This window comes from Pollicipes pollicipes, unplaced genomic scaffold (genome assembly GCF_011947565.3).
Source record: "Pollicipes pollicipes isolate AB1234 unplaced genomic scaffold, Ppol_2.1 Scaffold_4881;HRSCAF=5763_pilon_pilon_pilon, whole genome shotgun sequence".
NCBI classification, from domain to species: Eukaryota; Metazoa; Arthropoda; class Thecostraca; order Pollicipedomorpha; family Pollicipedidae; genus Pollicipes; species Pollicipes pollicipes.
The window spans coordinates 52385818-52403231 of NW_023596576.1; the positions used below are offsets into that span (position 1 = coordinate 52385818).

At 50.4% G+C, this 17414-nt stretch overlaps 1 protein-coding gene across 1 annotated transcript; it reads left to right on the forward strand.

Annotated features, from left to right (window-relative positions):
* Nucleotides 1-8447: 8447 nt before the first annotated feature.
* LOC119100585 (KICSTOR complex protein C12orf66 homolog) lies at nt 8448-15662 on the forward strand. The gene is made up of 5 exons (XM_037223665.1): nt 8448-8545; nt 9203-9340; nt 10717-10851; nt 12382-12544; nt 15098-15662. Exons 1-5 carry the CDS (start codon nt 8448-8450, stop codon nt 15374-15376), a joined length of 813 nt encoding a protein of 270 aa, XP_037079560.1. The 3' UTR covers nt 15377-15662.
* The last annotated feature ends 1752 nt before the right edge of the window (nt 15663-17414 follow it).

Below are 17414 nucleotides of genomic sequence, written 5' to 3' on the forward strand. Positions count from 1 at the left end.
GGTTGGATACCCTTTGCTAGGGCGTGGTGGGGGTAAATTTGATCCAACTGAGATCTCAGGGACTAAGAAAGACAGACGCACCAAATTTACAGGGTGTGTTGGCCTGTACGTGAACTCACTTGGGTCGAAGTTTGAAGTTACTATTTCATAAGCTTTGGGTCAAATAAGGTCAAACAAGGTCGGATTCTAGATTGGTCCCCAAAGGGCCCTTAGAACCTAGATAATTGTTTTAAGCAAAAGGTTCCATGCTCATCTAAGATCAGTGACCTTGTTTGACCTTTTGAAGGTCATGGTGACCAAAGTCATACAAGACTGCTTTGAGTTTTGCAGTTGGATAAGCGACAAAGATTAGTCTAGGCGGTATGTTCCTAAAAATGAAATCTCGACCTGGGTCATTCTAGGTCAGCGACCTATTCTGGCCATAAAGAAGTCTATGGAAGGTGTGTGATGCGATTCCTGTTATCAATAAATTCGAATTGAGCACCAGAAATTACCCCATACAGCAAGACCTGGAGTAATAAAACAGATTGGTTTTGAACTCGTTCTGACTTTCATACCTGACCCTAGGTCAATGAAATTAAATGATTAAATTGTTTTGTTGTCCAAGAAAATTTATCAGAAATGCATCGTTTCGTCTGACATTCCGTTGTTGCATCAGGTTGAGCGATTCCCTAGAAATTGCCTTCGCTGAAACTATTGCCTGACTTTGACCTGCCAAAGGTAAGCGAGATCACAAAGTAAATCAAAATTTTTGATGCCAGACGATCCGCTATTCAATCGTTTACAGCCATGAAAGATTCGGCGCTAATGCTCTGCGTCGTTTGGAAACCATTCTGGACAAGCCTTTGGGTGGGTCAATTTGACCTCCCCACCCGAGCGCGTGGTAAAGCTGAGAATTCTGAAAATTCGGAATGTCAAGCCGTTGCATATACAACGGTCCACTGTGTGCTCGGCCAAAAGCCGTGAATCTATACGGTACCAGGCTGAAACCCCTAGGAGGTTGAAGTAATACCAAAATATTAATTTCTTAATCGAACGTTATGGCTGTAGGACTCGTGAAAGGGATGAACAATGATCGTACGGCCATGGCCGTCCCTCTACCACTCTAGCCCATCCCATCACCCAGATCAGCTGCCAGCATTTTAAATATTTCACGCATTTGGGTCACAAGGCTCATTGACTTACTCGAACCTCACGTACACTTTCGTCGTACTGCCTACGCTGGTGTCAGGCTTTATTAAAGTTCGGTCTGATGCTATCTAAAATGCGATATGGCCGGCAACAGTGCCTGATACATACATATAAGGAATGTTGCTATCTTGTATTGATGCTACTATTGGTTGATTCATTTCCAGACGTGTTTTGTCAATATTCGAGAAAACACTGGGCAAGGCGTGACATTAGAAACGCACGGGACATGGTAAAAGATTCGCCAACTCTTTTGTCTGAGTGTGTGAAGTAAATCTGGGTCAAGCAACTGACATTGATGGCGCAACCATATTATTATAAACTGTGGAATATCACAACGGTAAAAGAAAACAGAGAACGCAAAATAGAGCACATAGGTCACCACAGCATTCCAAATGAAGCTCAAAATTTCCCTTTATGTGGCATGGAAAAGCTTGTGGAAAGCGTAAGTGTAAGCGTAGCCAAACGTTGATACATTGTCACACAAACAAACAGAATGTGTATGCTTGAGAAAATAGCAACAGAAGTCAGCAAGCAAACTAGTAACAAGTTTCTCCCTTCCCACCGAAGGTCATAATCATAAGGTCAACCAGGGACGGATCCAGAGGGAGGGGCACAAGGTCATGCCCGTCTTTGGGCCCCGAAGGGGCCCATTGGCTCCGATGGGGCCTATAGCCGGTAGCCTATATCGATAGCCGGCCGAACAGGTGGAGTTTTTTTAAACAAAACGCTGCAAAACTGGGTATTTCTGGACTTCTAAGGCGGCCAAAAACAATTGTAAGCGAAAGTGAAGAACCTATTGGAAGTGCAAAATATTATTCAATGAGTGAAAAAGTTGTGAACTGGAACTTTTAAGCCCCCTTACACTGTCTAGAGACCCCATGCTGTTTCCGAACGACCGATATGCCCACTTGCAAGATAATTTCGATCTTTAAATGGAATTCCACGTTGGTCTTCATTTCTTTGCATTTGCTCGGAGGCCCTGCGCTGCTGTTGGGGCCCTTCCTGTTAGCGCGCCGGAGCACACCTGCCAATCACGAGCCCTTCCACGGATCCTTTCCATTTGCCAGAAAGACTCCGGGAACTATATAGTCGGGTATATATAGAGCTATATAGCTACATAGCTGTATAGTCGGGGTCCCATATCCTAAACTGCTGGGCTATTCTCGGCTGCCCAGGAGCCCTTTACGTGGATGTCGGTCAACCTACCGCTACACTTGCAATGTGCTTTTGGACCTCTATATTGGTCTAGGGCGTCTCCAATTCTCTGTCACTTGCTTAGAGCCCCACACTCTTGTCGGAGGCCCATCTGATAGCCTGCTTGGGCACACTCATTCGTTCGCGGACCCTCCACACTGGGCCTTGCTTGCTTCTTTTCTGAAAAGGGTGAGGGGGGCGTACGCTCTTGTGGGGAGGCCTATCCGATAACCTGCTCGGGTACATCCCGCCGCTCGATCGATCACTCACATTCTACATTGGGCCTTGGGCACGTGCTATTTGAAGGGGTCCTGCGCACTTGACAGGGCCCCTCTGTTCGCCTGCTCGGCCGTACTGGATTGCTCGGGGGGGCCTGCACATTGGTTCTTGACGTTTGATTTTAAGGCCCTCTGCTCCTATCGCGGTCATCCGATAACCTGTTCGGCTACACTCCATCTTTCGGGGGCCTTCCGCACCGGGATTTGGGTACCTCTTATTTGAATGGAGGGCCGTACGCTCTTGTCGGGGCTCCTTCTCATAAGATGCTGGGGCCCATTCGAATGTGGGGCACTTCTACATCTGGTTTTGGGTACTTTCTTTTTTAATTGAGGGCCGTACCCTCTTATTGGGCACCTTCTGATAAGCTGTTCGGGCACATTCTATCATACTGGGGCCATTTACATAGGGTCTTTGGTGCTTCCCATTCGAATTCAGGACCCTACACGCTTGTTGGGAGCCCTATTTGTTAACCTGCTCGGGCTCACTCGATTATTCGGGGGCCTCGGGTCTTGGGTCTTGGGTACTTTCTTTTTGAATAGAGGGTCCTACGCTCTTGACGGGGCCCTTGTGTTAACCTGCTTTGACACACTGGATCATGCGGGGATCCTCTGCATTGGGTCTTGAATACCTCCTATCTGAATGGAGGGCCCTATGCTCTTTTTGGAAACCTTATCTGTTAACCTGCTCGGGCACACTCGATCATTCGGGGGCCCTCTACATTGGGTCTTGGGCACTCCCTATTTGAACGGAACACCCTACGCTCTTGACGGGGCTCTATATGTTAACCTGCTTGGGCGCACTCGATCGCTTAGAGCCCTACGCATTGCGTCGTGAGTATTCCGTATTTGAATGGATGGCTATGCTCTTAGCGGGTCCCATCTATTCAGTTGCTCAGGCCAGTGGCGGATGTAGAGGGTGGGGGTGAGGGGAGGCACAGGACCATGACTCATGGACCATGCCGAGGGAACCCAAAGGGGCCCATAATCGGCCGGACAGACGCAGTTTTCTTACAACAAAAACACAACTCAATTGGATGCATTTGGGCCTACAGACGAATACGACCAAGAAACATTGTTAACAAAAGTAAAGAGTCCATAACCAAACGAAACTCATTCTTTGCTGATTGAGAAAGTGTCACTTGGAGGAAATTTTGGGACTCATTACTCTGTCTAGAGGCATTACGCTGTTGGTTGCCTTGGCCTACATGTTAACTTGCCGGGTCAATCTGACTGCTAAGGAGCTTTCCACGTTGCCCTTGATTTGTTTGCATTTTCTCGTAGGGCCTAATGTGCTGTTGGGCCGCTATTTGCCTCAGTGCCTGAGCACTGTTGATCGATTAGGTTTTCCTCCGCAGATTCTTCCCATCGGCCTGTTGGTCTCCTGCGGCACCCATGATCCCCAGGTTCCGTCCCTATTGGCCTTGGTGCCTTCGCCTTAGAGCAGCAGCAGAATATGCGCCAATAAATTTTTACGCGCGATTGCCGAGCGTAATTGTACATGCCGCCGACGTCGTACCAGTCATTTCCATTGGCTTTTGAGTGTGTAGCACTTATTATACTAGTGCATCACGCTAACATACTTTGAATGCTAAGATATGTTGTATTCCTTTATAACAAAATAAAAATTATGCATTGGTTATCAGCCATCAGCTGATTACATCGCCCAACCGGCTAGCCGTAAACACATGAGGTAGGAATGAAGTCCATGCCTGGTTTTGATGGTTGGTAGCAGCCAACAGAAGTTGATTATGCCTGTTGTTCCGAAACAATTAGCTTCAAAATCACGGCATCTAACATGATCTATAAAAATTGAGTGAATTACATAAGACTTGTCTTAAAATGTAATGGCGAAAAGCAAGAATATTTTGTTTGGAAGGGGCCCCAAACTCAAGGTGGCCCAACAATGTTGCGTGGCCCCATCTTGACGAAATCCTGGATGCACCCCTGAGGTCAATAGAGTGAATCGAAATAAGCTAAAATGAAAAGGCAACCAATGTTTGCCTCAAGATGTAAATGTTTTCGCAGTAACAACTGTTGAAAAAACACATGAAACAGTTCTGGGCCTGCGCGATCGCAGTCTTAGGAGCAAGAACACCGATGGTCCGGAGTTGCGGTTTCCATCAAGCCGAGAGGCGTTGGCCGCTGCAGATAACACCAGGTATCGGGCGCCCGGCGCACGAGAACAAACGTTTTGAAATAATCTCTCGGATGGTCTTTCAAAATCAATTCGTATCGTTCAAAAATTATACTGGGACGTATATTTCACTACGCACATTTTTTCCGGCTGGCCTCTGAAGAGCTTAGCGGTTACAGCAACACCAAAAATAGAGATGTCCGTTTACTTTTCCGGTCTCGCCACCAATTTTCAATAACAGTTTGCCAGGAATGCCTTCTAAAACATTTATTGATGACTTAAAGTATCCAAAAGTAGTTCGTTCAGGTGCGTCATCGTTTTCACTCGCCCGTTGGCCATGCCTAGTTTTAGCCAGGTATGGGTCCGTGCGGCCCCCGGAGACTGCAACGCCGGCGCCGTGGTTTTGCTTGTACAACTAGCGAGCGCGTGTGTTTTACAAAGAAAACCACAAGTTTACTTCTGAATGGAAATCTTGAGTGCCTGAAATGGTATTCATTGTTATTGATAATTCTAAAATATCTGAAATCTTATTCACTTCTGAATGACGATTCTGGATGATCTGAAATATAATTCAATTCCGAATGACGGTTGCACATTTCCGGACGGATGTGGTTTGCAATGTCAGGATACCATATTAATTCCATCTCTGTCTACAATCTACGTTCACGGAGTTATGAATACCTATTTCCGCGGAAGCCCCAAAATCTGGCAAAGTCCCTGAGTGTTGTTGCCTCACGAAGAGTTCAATAGACCATAGTGAAATTAACAGCGCCGGTGGTTCATTCCATGAAGTCACTTGGTGCCTAACAGTAAACTTTGTGTTCTTTTGTTGCAAAACCCTGCCTTGGAAATTACAGCTTTACGAAGTTGTGAGGAAATGCATGGAGATACCAGCAGTGACTTGCATCTTTGCATTTTTCCAATAAACCATCTGCGTCAAACACTGCACTTATCAGTGTTGCCGAATGTGCTATACTACTTCACTGTTGCAGGCGCAGCGGACGCTGCACGAGCAATGCGTTTGAAAGTATTTTTGGCCTGTAATAGCGAACCCTAAAACGTACGATCATCGTCAATGTCATCTGGACTCCGCAGGTAGTTAGACTGGCTGAGCGTGGGCGAGCTCATTGAGCATCGTGTGTACATACGAAAGTATAATCGCGTGGTCAATCAAGGGCCAGCTCAAGCAGTAGCGCTGCTACAATCAACCTGAACTGAACGTGGTATTGAGATGACGTTTCGTTTGTTTCGTTTGTCACGCGTTTGACCTGAATCGGGAATGGGTCACTTTCCTTGCAAAAGCGGAGGAGCCTGGAACAATGTATCTGAGGAGTACAGCAGGCTCGCAATGCGTATTTATTGAAACGATTGGGGTAGATATTTCCAATAGGACGGCATCTGCTTAAGCGTATTTGGGGAAAGGTTTAGTCCCATTGTCTCAAATGGTGTGTAGAGGAGTACCTATGTTTTGTTTTACATGAACTGACATGCATCTGTTCGCCAATTAAATTTCGATGCGTCGAGAATACGCATGCAAACGGATTGCGATATGCACATGTTGTGCGCTTTCCAAAAGTTGATGCAAACTGCCAGGTCTCCATATGTGGCTGCTTTAGATACGCATATTAGCTTTAAAGGCATGTAATATAGACATATATGTCTATAAACACACACACACACACACACACACACACACACACACACACACACACACACACACACACACACACACACACACACACACACACACGCATATATATATATATATATATATATATATATATATATACATATACATCATGGCTTTTTTGAACGCGGTTTAAATGACCAAATGGTTAGAACGTTAAAGCGTAGGACTCCCACGTACGTAAGAAACTGGGCCCTTGCGTTGGGGGTGGGGGGAGGGCGTGCATACATGTGACCTGACGTTTTAACTATTCGGCCACCTGAGCGCTAATATGACCAACGCACCAATGCGCAGGCCCTCATAAAAGGGGCATGACAACCTGCGTTGCGCTCCCTTTTTGAAAATGGAAAAATATTTGGCTTCTAACATGGGTCTTGACTTTTACAATGGCCCTTGGGTAACTGAAAATGCGTCATGAGATTACTGTAAGCCCTCGCCAATCAGGATGTGACTGCGATGCTGACTTCTGCAATGAATTAACGATTCCTCTCCCCCCAACCTAATAGGATTATGCATCCTTGCTTGGTAGTGATTAAATATAGTGCAATATTAGCACAAAATAATACTAAGAATGGCGCAGCCAAAGCGTTATCCCATACCTCGTAACATTCGTACCACCAGAAATAGTACAAACTGACTAAAAATACACAAAGATGAATGAAATAGTATCAAAGCATGGGTAGTGCACGACACGCTAATTTTGTACCAATAACTCAGAAATATAGTAAGAATAACTAATCACTTTGCTCCTTCCTCACTTGTAGCGCTTGTCAGACAAATGTGGCGCATCATGATGTTTGTATGTTGTGAGTTTGTGTTTGGGATGATTGTTGCAGTCAGTGCCTCGGTTGCGGTTTCACCCCCCAATCTGTGTCACAATCCGTGTTTGCAAACCTTACAACCATATGTCAGGGTAACATTGCTCTGTTCGCCTTCCCCTCTTCTTACGCTATCACTATGCTCCATCAACAGGCTAGCCCCATGTCCCAACTCGTATGCGTGACGATATAAAGGCAGTGCCACTTGACATACTCACAAACACCATATAGACGTACACGGTGCTGCATCAGCTATGAGCTTGCAGGAAGTTCATGACCTGCTGGATAACATATCCACCCTGATTGGAGGCTTTTTATTTGACAAAGCAAAGGAAGTACTGGTGAGTACAAGATAAGTTTGTAGTACAATTTAAAAGGCTGCCATGCTTTCCAAATGTCAGCATGATAATGAAAACATTTTGATGTCTTAGTATTTTTTACATGTTAGACTCTCAGTTTTAATCCTGCAGTCCTTTCAATAAATAGGACATTGAGCTTTGCTGCGTGTTGGTCAGAAGGCAACTAGGCATTTGTATGTGATGTGAATAAGATAGCTTTACAATGTTCCTAAAATCATTTCAGGAGAAGGAGAGAGAGGCCACAAGGCTCAGCTCAATGACATCTTGGAGCGGGTTGGTGAATGGATTGATGCAACTCTCCATAGCAGAGAAGCAGTACATGGGACTTATGTTTCTAACCCACAAGAGCTTCCTTCGAAAAGATGTATGTTAGTAAAACATTAAGTATTGAACAATGTCTTAATGTTAATCAGCCTGAGTCTTAACAGCTGGATATTTTTATGGTAATTAGTATTTGAAATACCTCTTAGATGCTTTTCAAGTAATTGCTAAGTAAGGCAGTAAGCTTTCTTATTTGGTGAAATGTAATGGTTTGACCAACTTTTCTGTCCAAGATGGCCATGTAAATGATCAGGTGGGCTCATTCCTTTCATACAATGTCATCTAAAAGGCTATTGGTTATGCCGTGATGTCCCAGCCATGTACTTGTAATGCCCTGGTGAAAAGTTGACCTTCCAGCCATGACCAAACCCTGAGTTATTCCATGGCATTGACCTGACTGTTTGGTCCATACAGAGCTCTGCACGTGTCTGCTATGAAGCCGTTTCACTTGAGTACCAGCGCACGATGGACGGCCTCTCAGACAGCCCGTTAGACGCCTGCCTGGCACGAACCTATAGCCAGCTGCTGCGCTTCGTCCAGGGCCGACTTGCACTGCTCGAGTTGTATCCTTGGCAGCTCTGGCAGGGCTCATGAATTGGGCATGTGTCATCAAGCAACTCGATTTGCATTTCTATGATGGAATGTGCTTGCATTCTATGTTGGAGTGGCGCTGAAAGGGACTCAACGCCCAGCTCGTATCGTGGCATAGGTACTGACCAGCATCTTTGGTTGGCGGACCAGCATCATCAGTTGGTCCGAAGTTTGGAAAGGTTTTGTGCATTGGTAAACGGTAGTGATGGGTCTGTCGTGGCAGACTTGTATTGTAAAATGCTAAATGGCAGGCAAGACATAACCTCTCATGGTGGAAGCTCTCCATCCTTGCCGGTAAATCACTGTCGTCTGCCCTGTGCCATCGTTGACCGCCGTTATGACCTGTGTCACCTCTTGATTTGATAACATGCTGGGCGAGAAGGGGACGTATTTGTGTTTGTACCCTTTTGCTTTGTACTGATTGACAACGTAATAAGCGCATGCGCATCTGACACAGTTGACCGGTACCGGGAAATGATAGCAGTCCGGAAATAGCAGCCTTCGCGGTAACGGCCCTCGTAAAACTTTGCACAGCTGGCATAGACCACTCGTACCGGTGTGACGCGTAGACGTCACAAGATTCATAAGATTCGATCTTCATTGGTTCCAAACCTTGACGTCGCGTCCAGCTATGAGAAGCTGTGGCTGGTGGGCTCTGGCAAGGTGCGCAGCGTCTCGGAGCTCGTCGAGCAGCTGCAAGATTTTGCGGAGGATCACGACGCGACCTTCAACCACCCAAACTTGACTCCTCTGAAGGCCGTCTTCAGGTAACTTAGGCCTGCCCTAAACAACTGTTTTGGGACCTTGCTTAAATACTTCCACATCCTTCATGGGCACATATGTATGCAGAGCTTTTGTCATGGATAATACAATATGACGTTGAACGGCCCTTTGCACAGTTATCGCTGCGACATTGCAGACGTCCGACGTCTGCTGTTCCTCATGCGTCGTATCGTCCCCCACAGCTATGAAGTGAGGTCGCTGCTATCACTGCTGAAGGCCCAAGAGCAGCTGGAGAGTTGGCAGTTTCTGCCCTCTCTCATGCACCTGAACGACGCTCACATTCACCTCGGCCAATTCTCGGCGTGCGTTCAGTCACGCGAGGTAACCGGTCCGCGCCCGGCGAGGCACGCGCCGCGTTTTGTCGCGTGACATGCACATGGTCACGACGAGCCGAACTCGGGTCCGTCTACAGGGTGTAGCCCTCGTCCTGCCGTTTCAAAGGATGGGTGTTTGTATCCAGACATAACGTTCTCATAGCCGTGAGGAGGGGTGAAGCACACTTTACAACGTCATATTGAAATGTGATGCATGCCGACACAGCATGCAATCAACTGCCGGCGGGTGTTCCTCTATTGGCCTTAAAATGCATTCCACTGTGTTATATAGCGCCTCCCATATGCCAACATTTCACTGAATCGCCTTGCCCTAGCAGCATTGCATCCGGTCAGAGACGTGTTCTACCACGTGCTGGGGTGGAGGGGGGGGGGAGGAGGGTGAATTTAACCGTGCCCCCACCCCCCAGGTTTTCTTGAGTAATTACCGAACAGTGCTAGCCGACATGTCGGTCCCATCTCTGCCCTACGTGGTTGACCTGGAGACTCCCGTCCCTCCCTCTGGAGCTGATGTGTGGCCCCGTCCCGCCCCTCCAGTGTTGACCTGGAGACTCCCGTCCCTCCCTCTGGAGCTGATGTGTGGCCCCTCCCGCCCCTCCAGTGTTGACCTGGAGACTCCCGTCCCTCCCTCTGGAGCTGATGTGTGGCCCCGTCCCGCCCCTCCAGTGTTGACCTGTGGACTCCCGTCCCTCCCTCTGGAGCTGATGTATAGCCCCGTCCTGTCCCTCCTGAGTTGACCCGGGGACTCCCGTCCTGTCCTTCCGGAGTTGACCTATGACTCTGATCCCCTCACTCCGGAGCTCACATGTGGCGTCGGGTCCCGTTCTGGCGCTGAATCGGATACACCCGTCACCTCCATCCCAGGCTGACCTGTGGCTCCGCTCTCTCCCACTGGAACTGACGTGTGGCCCCACGTCCGCGCGTGCCGGGGCCGGCCTGCGCTCCTCCCTTCTCGCCCTGACGACCTTTCCCGGCCGCAGACGCGTCGGCTGCTGTTTCTGCGCGCCAGCCAGGAGCCGGAGTTGATCCAGTGGTTCCAGCGGCTGCGCGCCGCGCTGGTCGCCACGTTCTCCCTCTACTTCCGTGACGTGCTCAGCCGGCAGGGCTCAGGCCTCCGAGTTCAAGGCACTCTGCGCCCGCACCGCCGCCGATCACTTCGCGAGGTGGGACAGACCGGGCCCTGGACATCCCACCCCCTCTGGCGATGCTCGCGAACCGGTCCCAGCCAGCTCCCGAGGCCGGGAACTGCGTGCAGACCTAGTGGCAGGGTCAGGGAGTTCAGTTGCCGTCTCACCGGGCTAGGAGTTCCTTAGCGGGCAGTCACCTTTTTAGTGGGATGACATTTCGTGTCATGGTTGGCGTCAGGAGAAAATTTTGTGTCACCTGGACACCACATTGTCGGTACATCCTGCATCGTTGTCAATTCAGCGATGGTTTTTACATATATAACCTCCCTTATTTTGGTTACGCGTTGTCAGAAGCTGCTGTGAGCGCTGCAGGAAGTGTCGTAATTTCTGTGACAGCAGTCCACCTCGTGGTACAGCAACATCTGGTGACCAATCGCCGTACCCATGTCAATAGCGGAAACCGTTAATGTAGTGGCTCAGCTGCGCGCCTCAAAAACCAGCGGACGGGGTTTGATTCCCGTGGTGCCCGCCCTTCCTGCCAGAGCGAAAAGGCAGGCGATTCCATATAGCCTCAGCAGCTGTGTGTGTCGTTGAGCCCCATTGGCATGAACAGTAACCGGTCGCCAGCTACCACGTGCCCATAATATGGCTGGCCGTCATTGACGTCAGTAAGGGCCATTCCGCCCAGACCGTGCCTCATCACATTGTTGAATTATGAACAACTGAGCTATTGAAAGACGTCGAGAATCACCCCCGCCCCCTCCCCCCAAAAGAAAAAACAACGGCGTTTGGCTTATCTGACACTTCTGGGAGGAACACTCCTCGTGTCTTGTTTACCCGGCGTTAGGGCAAGAATGTGCTCATTCCAATGATGGGCTGTCAGCGGTAATACGGTTCGATACTTCCCGTGGAAGAGTCATTCTCAGTGACTAACAAGGTGGCAAAACCTCAACCACTTTCCGAAATCGCGAGGCGACCTCCTCTCTGAGTGTATAGGCCGATGAGTCACCTTTCTGTTACAATGAGGTAAGCGTTTTTATCGTTCGATTGTCACGTCGTGTCATATTATTTGGGTGCCGCGCAGTCGTGATCGTTATCCGTGGTAATCATTATATAAAGCCGGTCGTCTGTTGCCAAGAGAGATTCGCAGTTTCAGTGGAGAACTAGACTGTTACTGGTGCTGGTTGTATGTGTGAATGCTGCTATGTGAAGTGAGTGTTAGTGAAAAGGTTTGAGCGAGATACTGGACGGATGGAAGCTTTGTACCTAGAAGATTTGTCTTCGTTTGACTGGCGAGGACTGATACGAGTGAGTTCGCCACTCGTCTAACCACCACGCCAGGCACTTGTGAATCTGCCGCTACTCCGACCCAGCCTGGCTGCCCGTAAAGGCCCACCGCTGTGCTGCTCGCCTTCCCTGACCGCCCCGCGTGCGACGCAAGCTGCAGAGCTTCCAGTCCTGATCGCCCCGCGCGTGACGCAGGCTGCAGAGTTTCCAGCCCTGACCGCCCCGCGTGTGACGCAGGCTGCAGAGTGTCCAGCCCTGACCGCCCCGTGTGTGACGCAGGCTGCAGAGCTTCCAGCGCAAGTGCGACGCGGCGCTGGTGGCGCTCGTCTACGACAGCAGGGAGGGCGGCGGCTGCGGCGGCCTCGGCTACCGCCACCCGGAGGAGCGGAGTCCACCGACCGCACTCCAGACCGACCCGTACACGGCCATCGTCTGCTGCGCGGTACGGCGGCCGCGACCGCGCCGGCCGGCGGGCCGGGGGCGGCGGGGGATGGGACATTCCGCCAGGGCCACCCCGGCTCTGAAGACACGGTATTGTTCCACCCCGTTACATGCATACATACATACATACATGCATACATACATACATACATACATACACACGCATGCAGTACAGACCATACACACACAGACACACACACACCACACACACACAACACACCAGACGCACGCACACAGCACGCACGCAGATACGCACCACACACACAAGATGAATATAAATATAGAGATAGATAGAGAGAGAGAGAGATAGATATATATATATAGATGAGTGTGGAGGTGAGTTGTGAAGAGTGTGTGAGGAGTGAGAAGGTGAGTGATGTGTGGTGAGTGTGTATATTATATATATATATTATATATATATATAATGTTGTTGTGTGTGTGTGTGTGTGTGTGTGTGTGTGGTGTGTGGTGTGTGTGTGTGTGCGTGTGGTGTGGTGTGTGTGGTGTGGTGGGTGTGCGTGTGTGTCGTGTGTGTGTGTGTGCGCGCGCGCGCGCGCGCGTGTGCGTGTGTGTTTTTATAAGTTTGGCGGTCAGACTGCCGAGCTCTGAGTTAAACAGGGCAGCGTTGGTGCCACTCTCGATCGCATGACAAGTAGGGCTACGTTGGAAAGCTGGGTCGGTTGCTTCCTTGTTGGGTATGAGGAATAGCAGAGCGTTGCACCTTTATAAGCATGACTGGATGTTATGGGGAGTCGGAGGTCGGAGGAGCTCAGAACCCCGGGCCCTGGCAAGCGTAAAACGATGCTTCGGTCCCGAGGGTCTGGGGTCTGCAGTGGGATTCAGGGAGGTCAAGTGGTCGCTTGAGAGGGTTCTTTTTGGCTCGCACGGCATGAATAAAAATTGCTGCAGTAAAAAGCTAGAGAACCAAGGAGTGCCTTTTCACCACAAAGAAATTGAGCCAGTATCATTAGTCGCCTCTGGCTGCTTAGGGGCCCATGTGACCATGCTGGCCTTCTTCTGACCGTAAAGTGAGTCCCTCCTTGTAAGCGGGGGCACCTTGGTCGCCTCGCAGCCCTCTGGCCTAGTCCCTCGTGGACACTAACGGGACATCGGAAGCTACTCATTGGCGTTTGGCCGTTTAGGGGTAGATACGTTGACCTCCGGGACCTTCTGGATGTCCAGTGCCCGTCTGGACGTCCATGAGCCGTTTTAGCTGTTCATGGCCCGTGTAGCCACTGAGGGGCCATCTGAACATTGAGAAAAGCCATCTGGTCGGTGGCGTTTCCGCCTGGCTGCTCACCGGCTTCACCAGCTGCCCAGTGCCCCTCCGGTCACCAATGGGAACCTTTGGCTGTTCAGGGCCCCTCTGAACACCTAAGTGCTCGTGTGGCTGTTGAGGGTCCGCTGTCCGCTCACCGGTCCGTTCGGTCGCCAGAGCCATGTAGCTCTACAACGGTATCACGGCCCTCTGGATATTGGAAGTCTTGCTGGCTGCTCAGGGCTCTTGTTCCTCAGAGACCCCTCTCACCGCTCAAGAGGAAGTCCTGGCTGCTGTGGGCCCTGCGGGTGCCCAGGAGCCCACGGGTCGCTCTGGACCTTTTTGGGCGCTCAGAGACCTCTGTGACGTCACGACCCTTTGGGCACTCGGTCCTCGCTTGCACATAAATGTTCCCCCTGATTGACTTTGAAGGAGGTTGCATGCCATGCTACGTGGACGCGCCTGGTGGCTTTGATCCGTTTTGCCCCAGACTGAAATGCAGGACTACAGTGAAGTTTTGGGGGGCAAGGGGGTCTAAATCGCCCAAGAAAATCTTGGCACGTTAAAAAAAGACTCATGGATCCATTGGGGCATGACCCACTATGAACTCATGGACATTTGTCATGGAGCCCCTTGGGAAGCTCCCTAATTGTCATAGATGCCCTAACTGCAGTCCGAGTAGTTTGACGGAACCTTACTGTTTAAGACGGCGCTGTTGAATTGACGATTGTACTCAGATTTCCGCATGACCTCGACGCGAAAAAATGTTTGGAAAGTTTGTGACGGAGATGGGAGGGGCCGTGCATCCCAGTGTGAAAACACAAATTTGTGGCTTTGGTTGTATAATATTTGTGTGGTTTGGGTTGGATGATGTTGGGTTCACAATATAAGGCCTTTGTTAAAATGGCAACAGACGCTTGAGTTAAGCAAAAAATCATGCGCCTTCGTGGTGCACACATCAGTAACGGCCGAAATGTCCATGTGAAGGTTTTGTATGGAAAGAGTGATAAAGTTGGCTGGAATCGGCGGAAGTATGCTTTGGTTAATTGTGAAATTGGTAGAAATACATGTCAGATCATTGTTCAAAGTGTGACAAATGCTTGATAAGCCGAAATGTCAGCTTTAGCGGACGTGATCAGTAGCCAGATCACCCATCAGTGGCCAGAGGGGACGTGAGCAGCTAAACAGTAAACTAAACAAGCATGTCACGGGGGTCAACCTAGCATCATACAGGTGTGTGGCGTGTGGTCTCAGCGGGCGCGGCTTGCGGTGACGCGGCGCGCCGGCCTGTTGCAGAAGGGCGAGGCACAGACCTCGCTGTGGCTGGACCTGACAACGTCGCTGTTCGACCCGAGGCGGGACGTGACCAGCGGCCGGCCGACGTACGCCCTGCTGGGCGCGCACGCGGCCCAGTCCGTCTTCCACCTGCAGATCAGCCCCTGCATCATACTGGTGGTGGTGTTCGACCCCAAGCGCTCCGAGCGCGACAGCTACGTCACTTCGTTCATGCAGGAGACGGCCGCCGCCCTCCGCTGCAGTAGGATCTACCTCAGCCTGAGGCCAGGCGCCAAGTAGCGCGCGTGTACAGGACGGCTTGCGCTGCCGAAGGGGCGCACTGCGGGAGGGATCTGCCTTATTGTTGCAGTCAGGCAAGCAATATTACGCACAGCGACAAGATTGTGATGCTGTCGGCGGCACTTGGAACTCTGCAAAGGGTGCAGTGTTCTTGGGTTGCTGGCTTGATGATTCCGCGGCTTTCATCTGTGCTATTGATAAGCATGCGTGTCAAGCGCATGCAGTGCATGCGTGTCAAAGACATCAGCCCAGTGGATGAACTGTATTTTGGTCATATACTGTGCATGCAAATGTTCGCATTTTCTCAAACGCTTGGAAGGCATGAGGGGCGCGCGGACGACATGCGCCATCAGGGCGGTACCCGAAGATTGCTCCTATCGCCCTCCATAAATGTGGTGCAGTTATGATGACCGTTTTAACGGCTGTCGGAATGATCGGGACGTGACCCGCTCCTGGCCGTTGAACGGCAGGCATCTTCCGAGCGTGGGACGTGTCGAGTACGGGCGGGTGATCATTCTGGTATGTGTACATCCCGCGGCTGCCTGGCTCAAGTGTTTTCCCACTCGCATTGCGAACGTAGGTTGAAAATGTCCAGGAGCAGGATATATTTTCGAACGGTTAGTTCGCGGGTCTCGGTTATACCTGGTAGGGCTTGGCAAGCTGTGACTTTTTATTGGGATTGCTGGGTTGGAATGCCTTTTCCGACCAGGTCGGAGACTGACAAGTCACGGTTTCCATAAAGGTACCAATTCCTGTAAGACCGAAATTCCCGAGCGCAAGCATAAGTATCTTGGCACAGTCGTCCGTTACCAAAAAGCCTTAAGCTGTCAGTGTTTTTCGCTAACACCTACGCTGTCCCCGCACCTGTGCAGGTCAGCCTGTCCCCGTGCGAAATCATCGCAGTGACAACTGACTGACGTGGCTACCGGACGCGATGATGTCCCGTAAGGATCCGCGTACTCGCGTCATACCACACGTACTGGCCTCGTACAACACGAACCTGTATCGCGCCTGTGCTACCTGTGCCCGAGTCCACGATCGGATCCGATTCGTTCACGTACACCACATGCATCATGATCCATCACGCTGGATGAGCGCTCGAGAAGAGGAAGAGGACCCGTCCTCAGAGCTGGACCGAGTGGAACAGCCACCCACAGCGGGACCTGAGCGTGCGTGGGCTCTGCCGCACGAGCTGGCCCCACTGGAGGGAGGAGAGGTGACGGGCAGCGGCGACGCTGAGCGCAGCTGGCGGACCCCGCTCTGAGGTCACCCACGCAGACAGGGCGCAGATCAAGTAAACCGTCGTGCAGCTGTCCCAAAGCAGCTGGTGGAATCCGCTCGCCGACGCTTATCTGATGGGAGCAGTGGTTTGCGTCGAGCGGTTTTAATTGTGGCATGCTTAACTAGTCGTTCGCCTGGGTCTCTAGTTCAAACGGGGAAGGTGCATCGACTTGCAATATTAAGGTGCATGGCTGTGCACCGCATTGCAAGAGTTTCAAAATGGCGGCATCACTTCAGAGCCCTATACAAATGGGGAACACTCCATGTAATTATTAACGCTTTTATTAAGTACAGAATCCGATGTCTGCAAAAACTTAAATAGCTGGCCACCGGCAATCATGCCAGCGTCGTCTCCGAAGATGTCGCGTAATGTAGGCGACGCAGCATTTCGTCCAGCGACGCGAAAACTTGCGAGCGGAATGTACATATGACCGAAAAACGTGGTGCACGTTGAGGTGCGTACGCAGGGCACCGTGAGCATCGATGTCTGTCATTGGCCACACAGTAGGTACCTCTCCGTTTCGGAAGTGTATCTAATACGCAATCTGCAGAGCACAGCTTCGTCACGCCTCGCCTTAAGGAAACTGGAACACCATAGACCCCATTTAGGATATATTATCTAAGCTTGCTACCCGTTTGCCTATTCCACTAGATCTGCCACTTGCGTTGTATACACGGCGAGATGGCTGGGTAAAAATTGCAGGCTGAAAGAAGCAAAGCGCATGTACGTGTTGCACAGGGAGCGCGTTTTGCGGCA

Bases quoted from the DNA above. Each gene is read 5' to 3' on its own strand.
- LOC119100585 (XM_037223665.1), top strand. From the start codon at position 8,448: ATGGACGGCCTCTCAGACAGCCCGTTAGACGCCTGCCTGGCACGAACC. The intron at 8,546-9,202 runs GTATCCTTGGCA...CGTCGCGTCCAG, and splicing joins CGACTTGCACTGCTCGAGTT to CTATGAGAAGCTGTGGCTGG. The intron at 10,852-12,381 runs GTGGGACAGACC...TGTGTGACGCAG, and splicing joins GCCGCCGATCACTTCGCGAG to GCTGCAGAGCTTCCAGCGCA.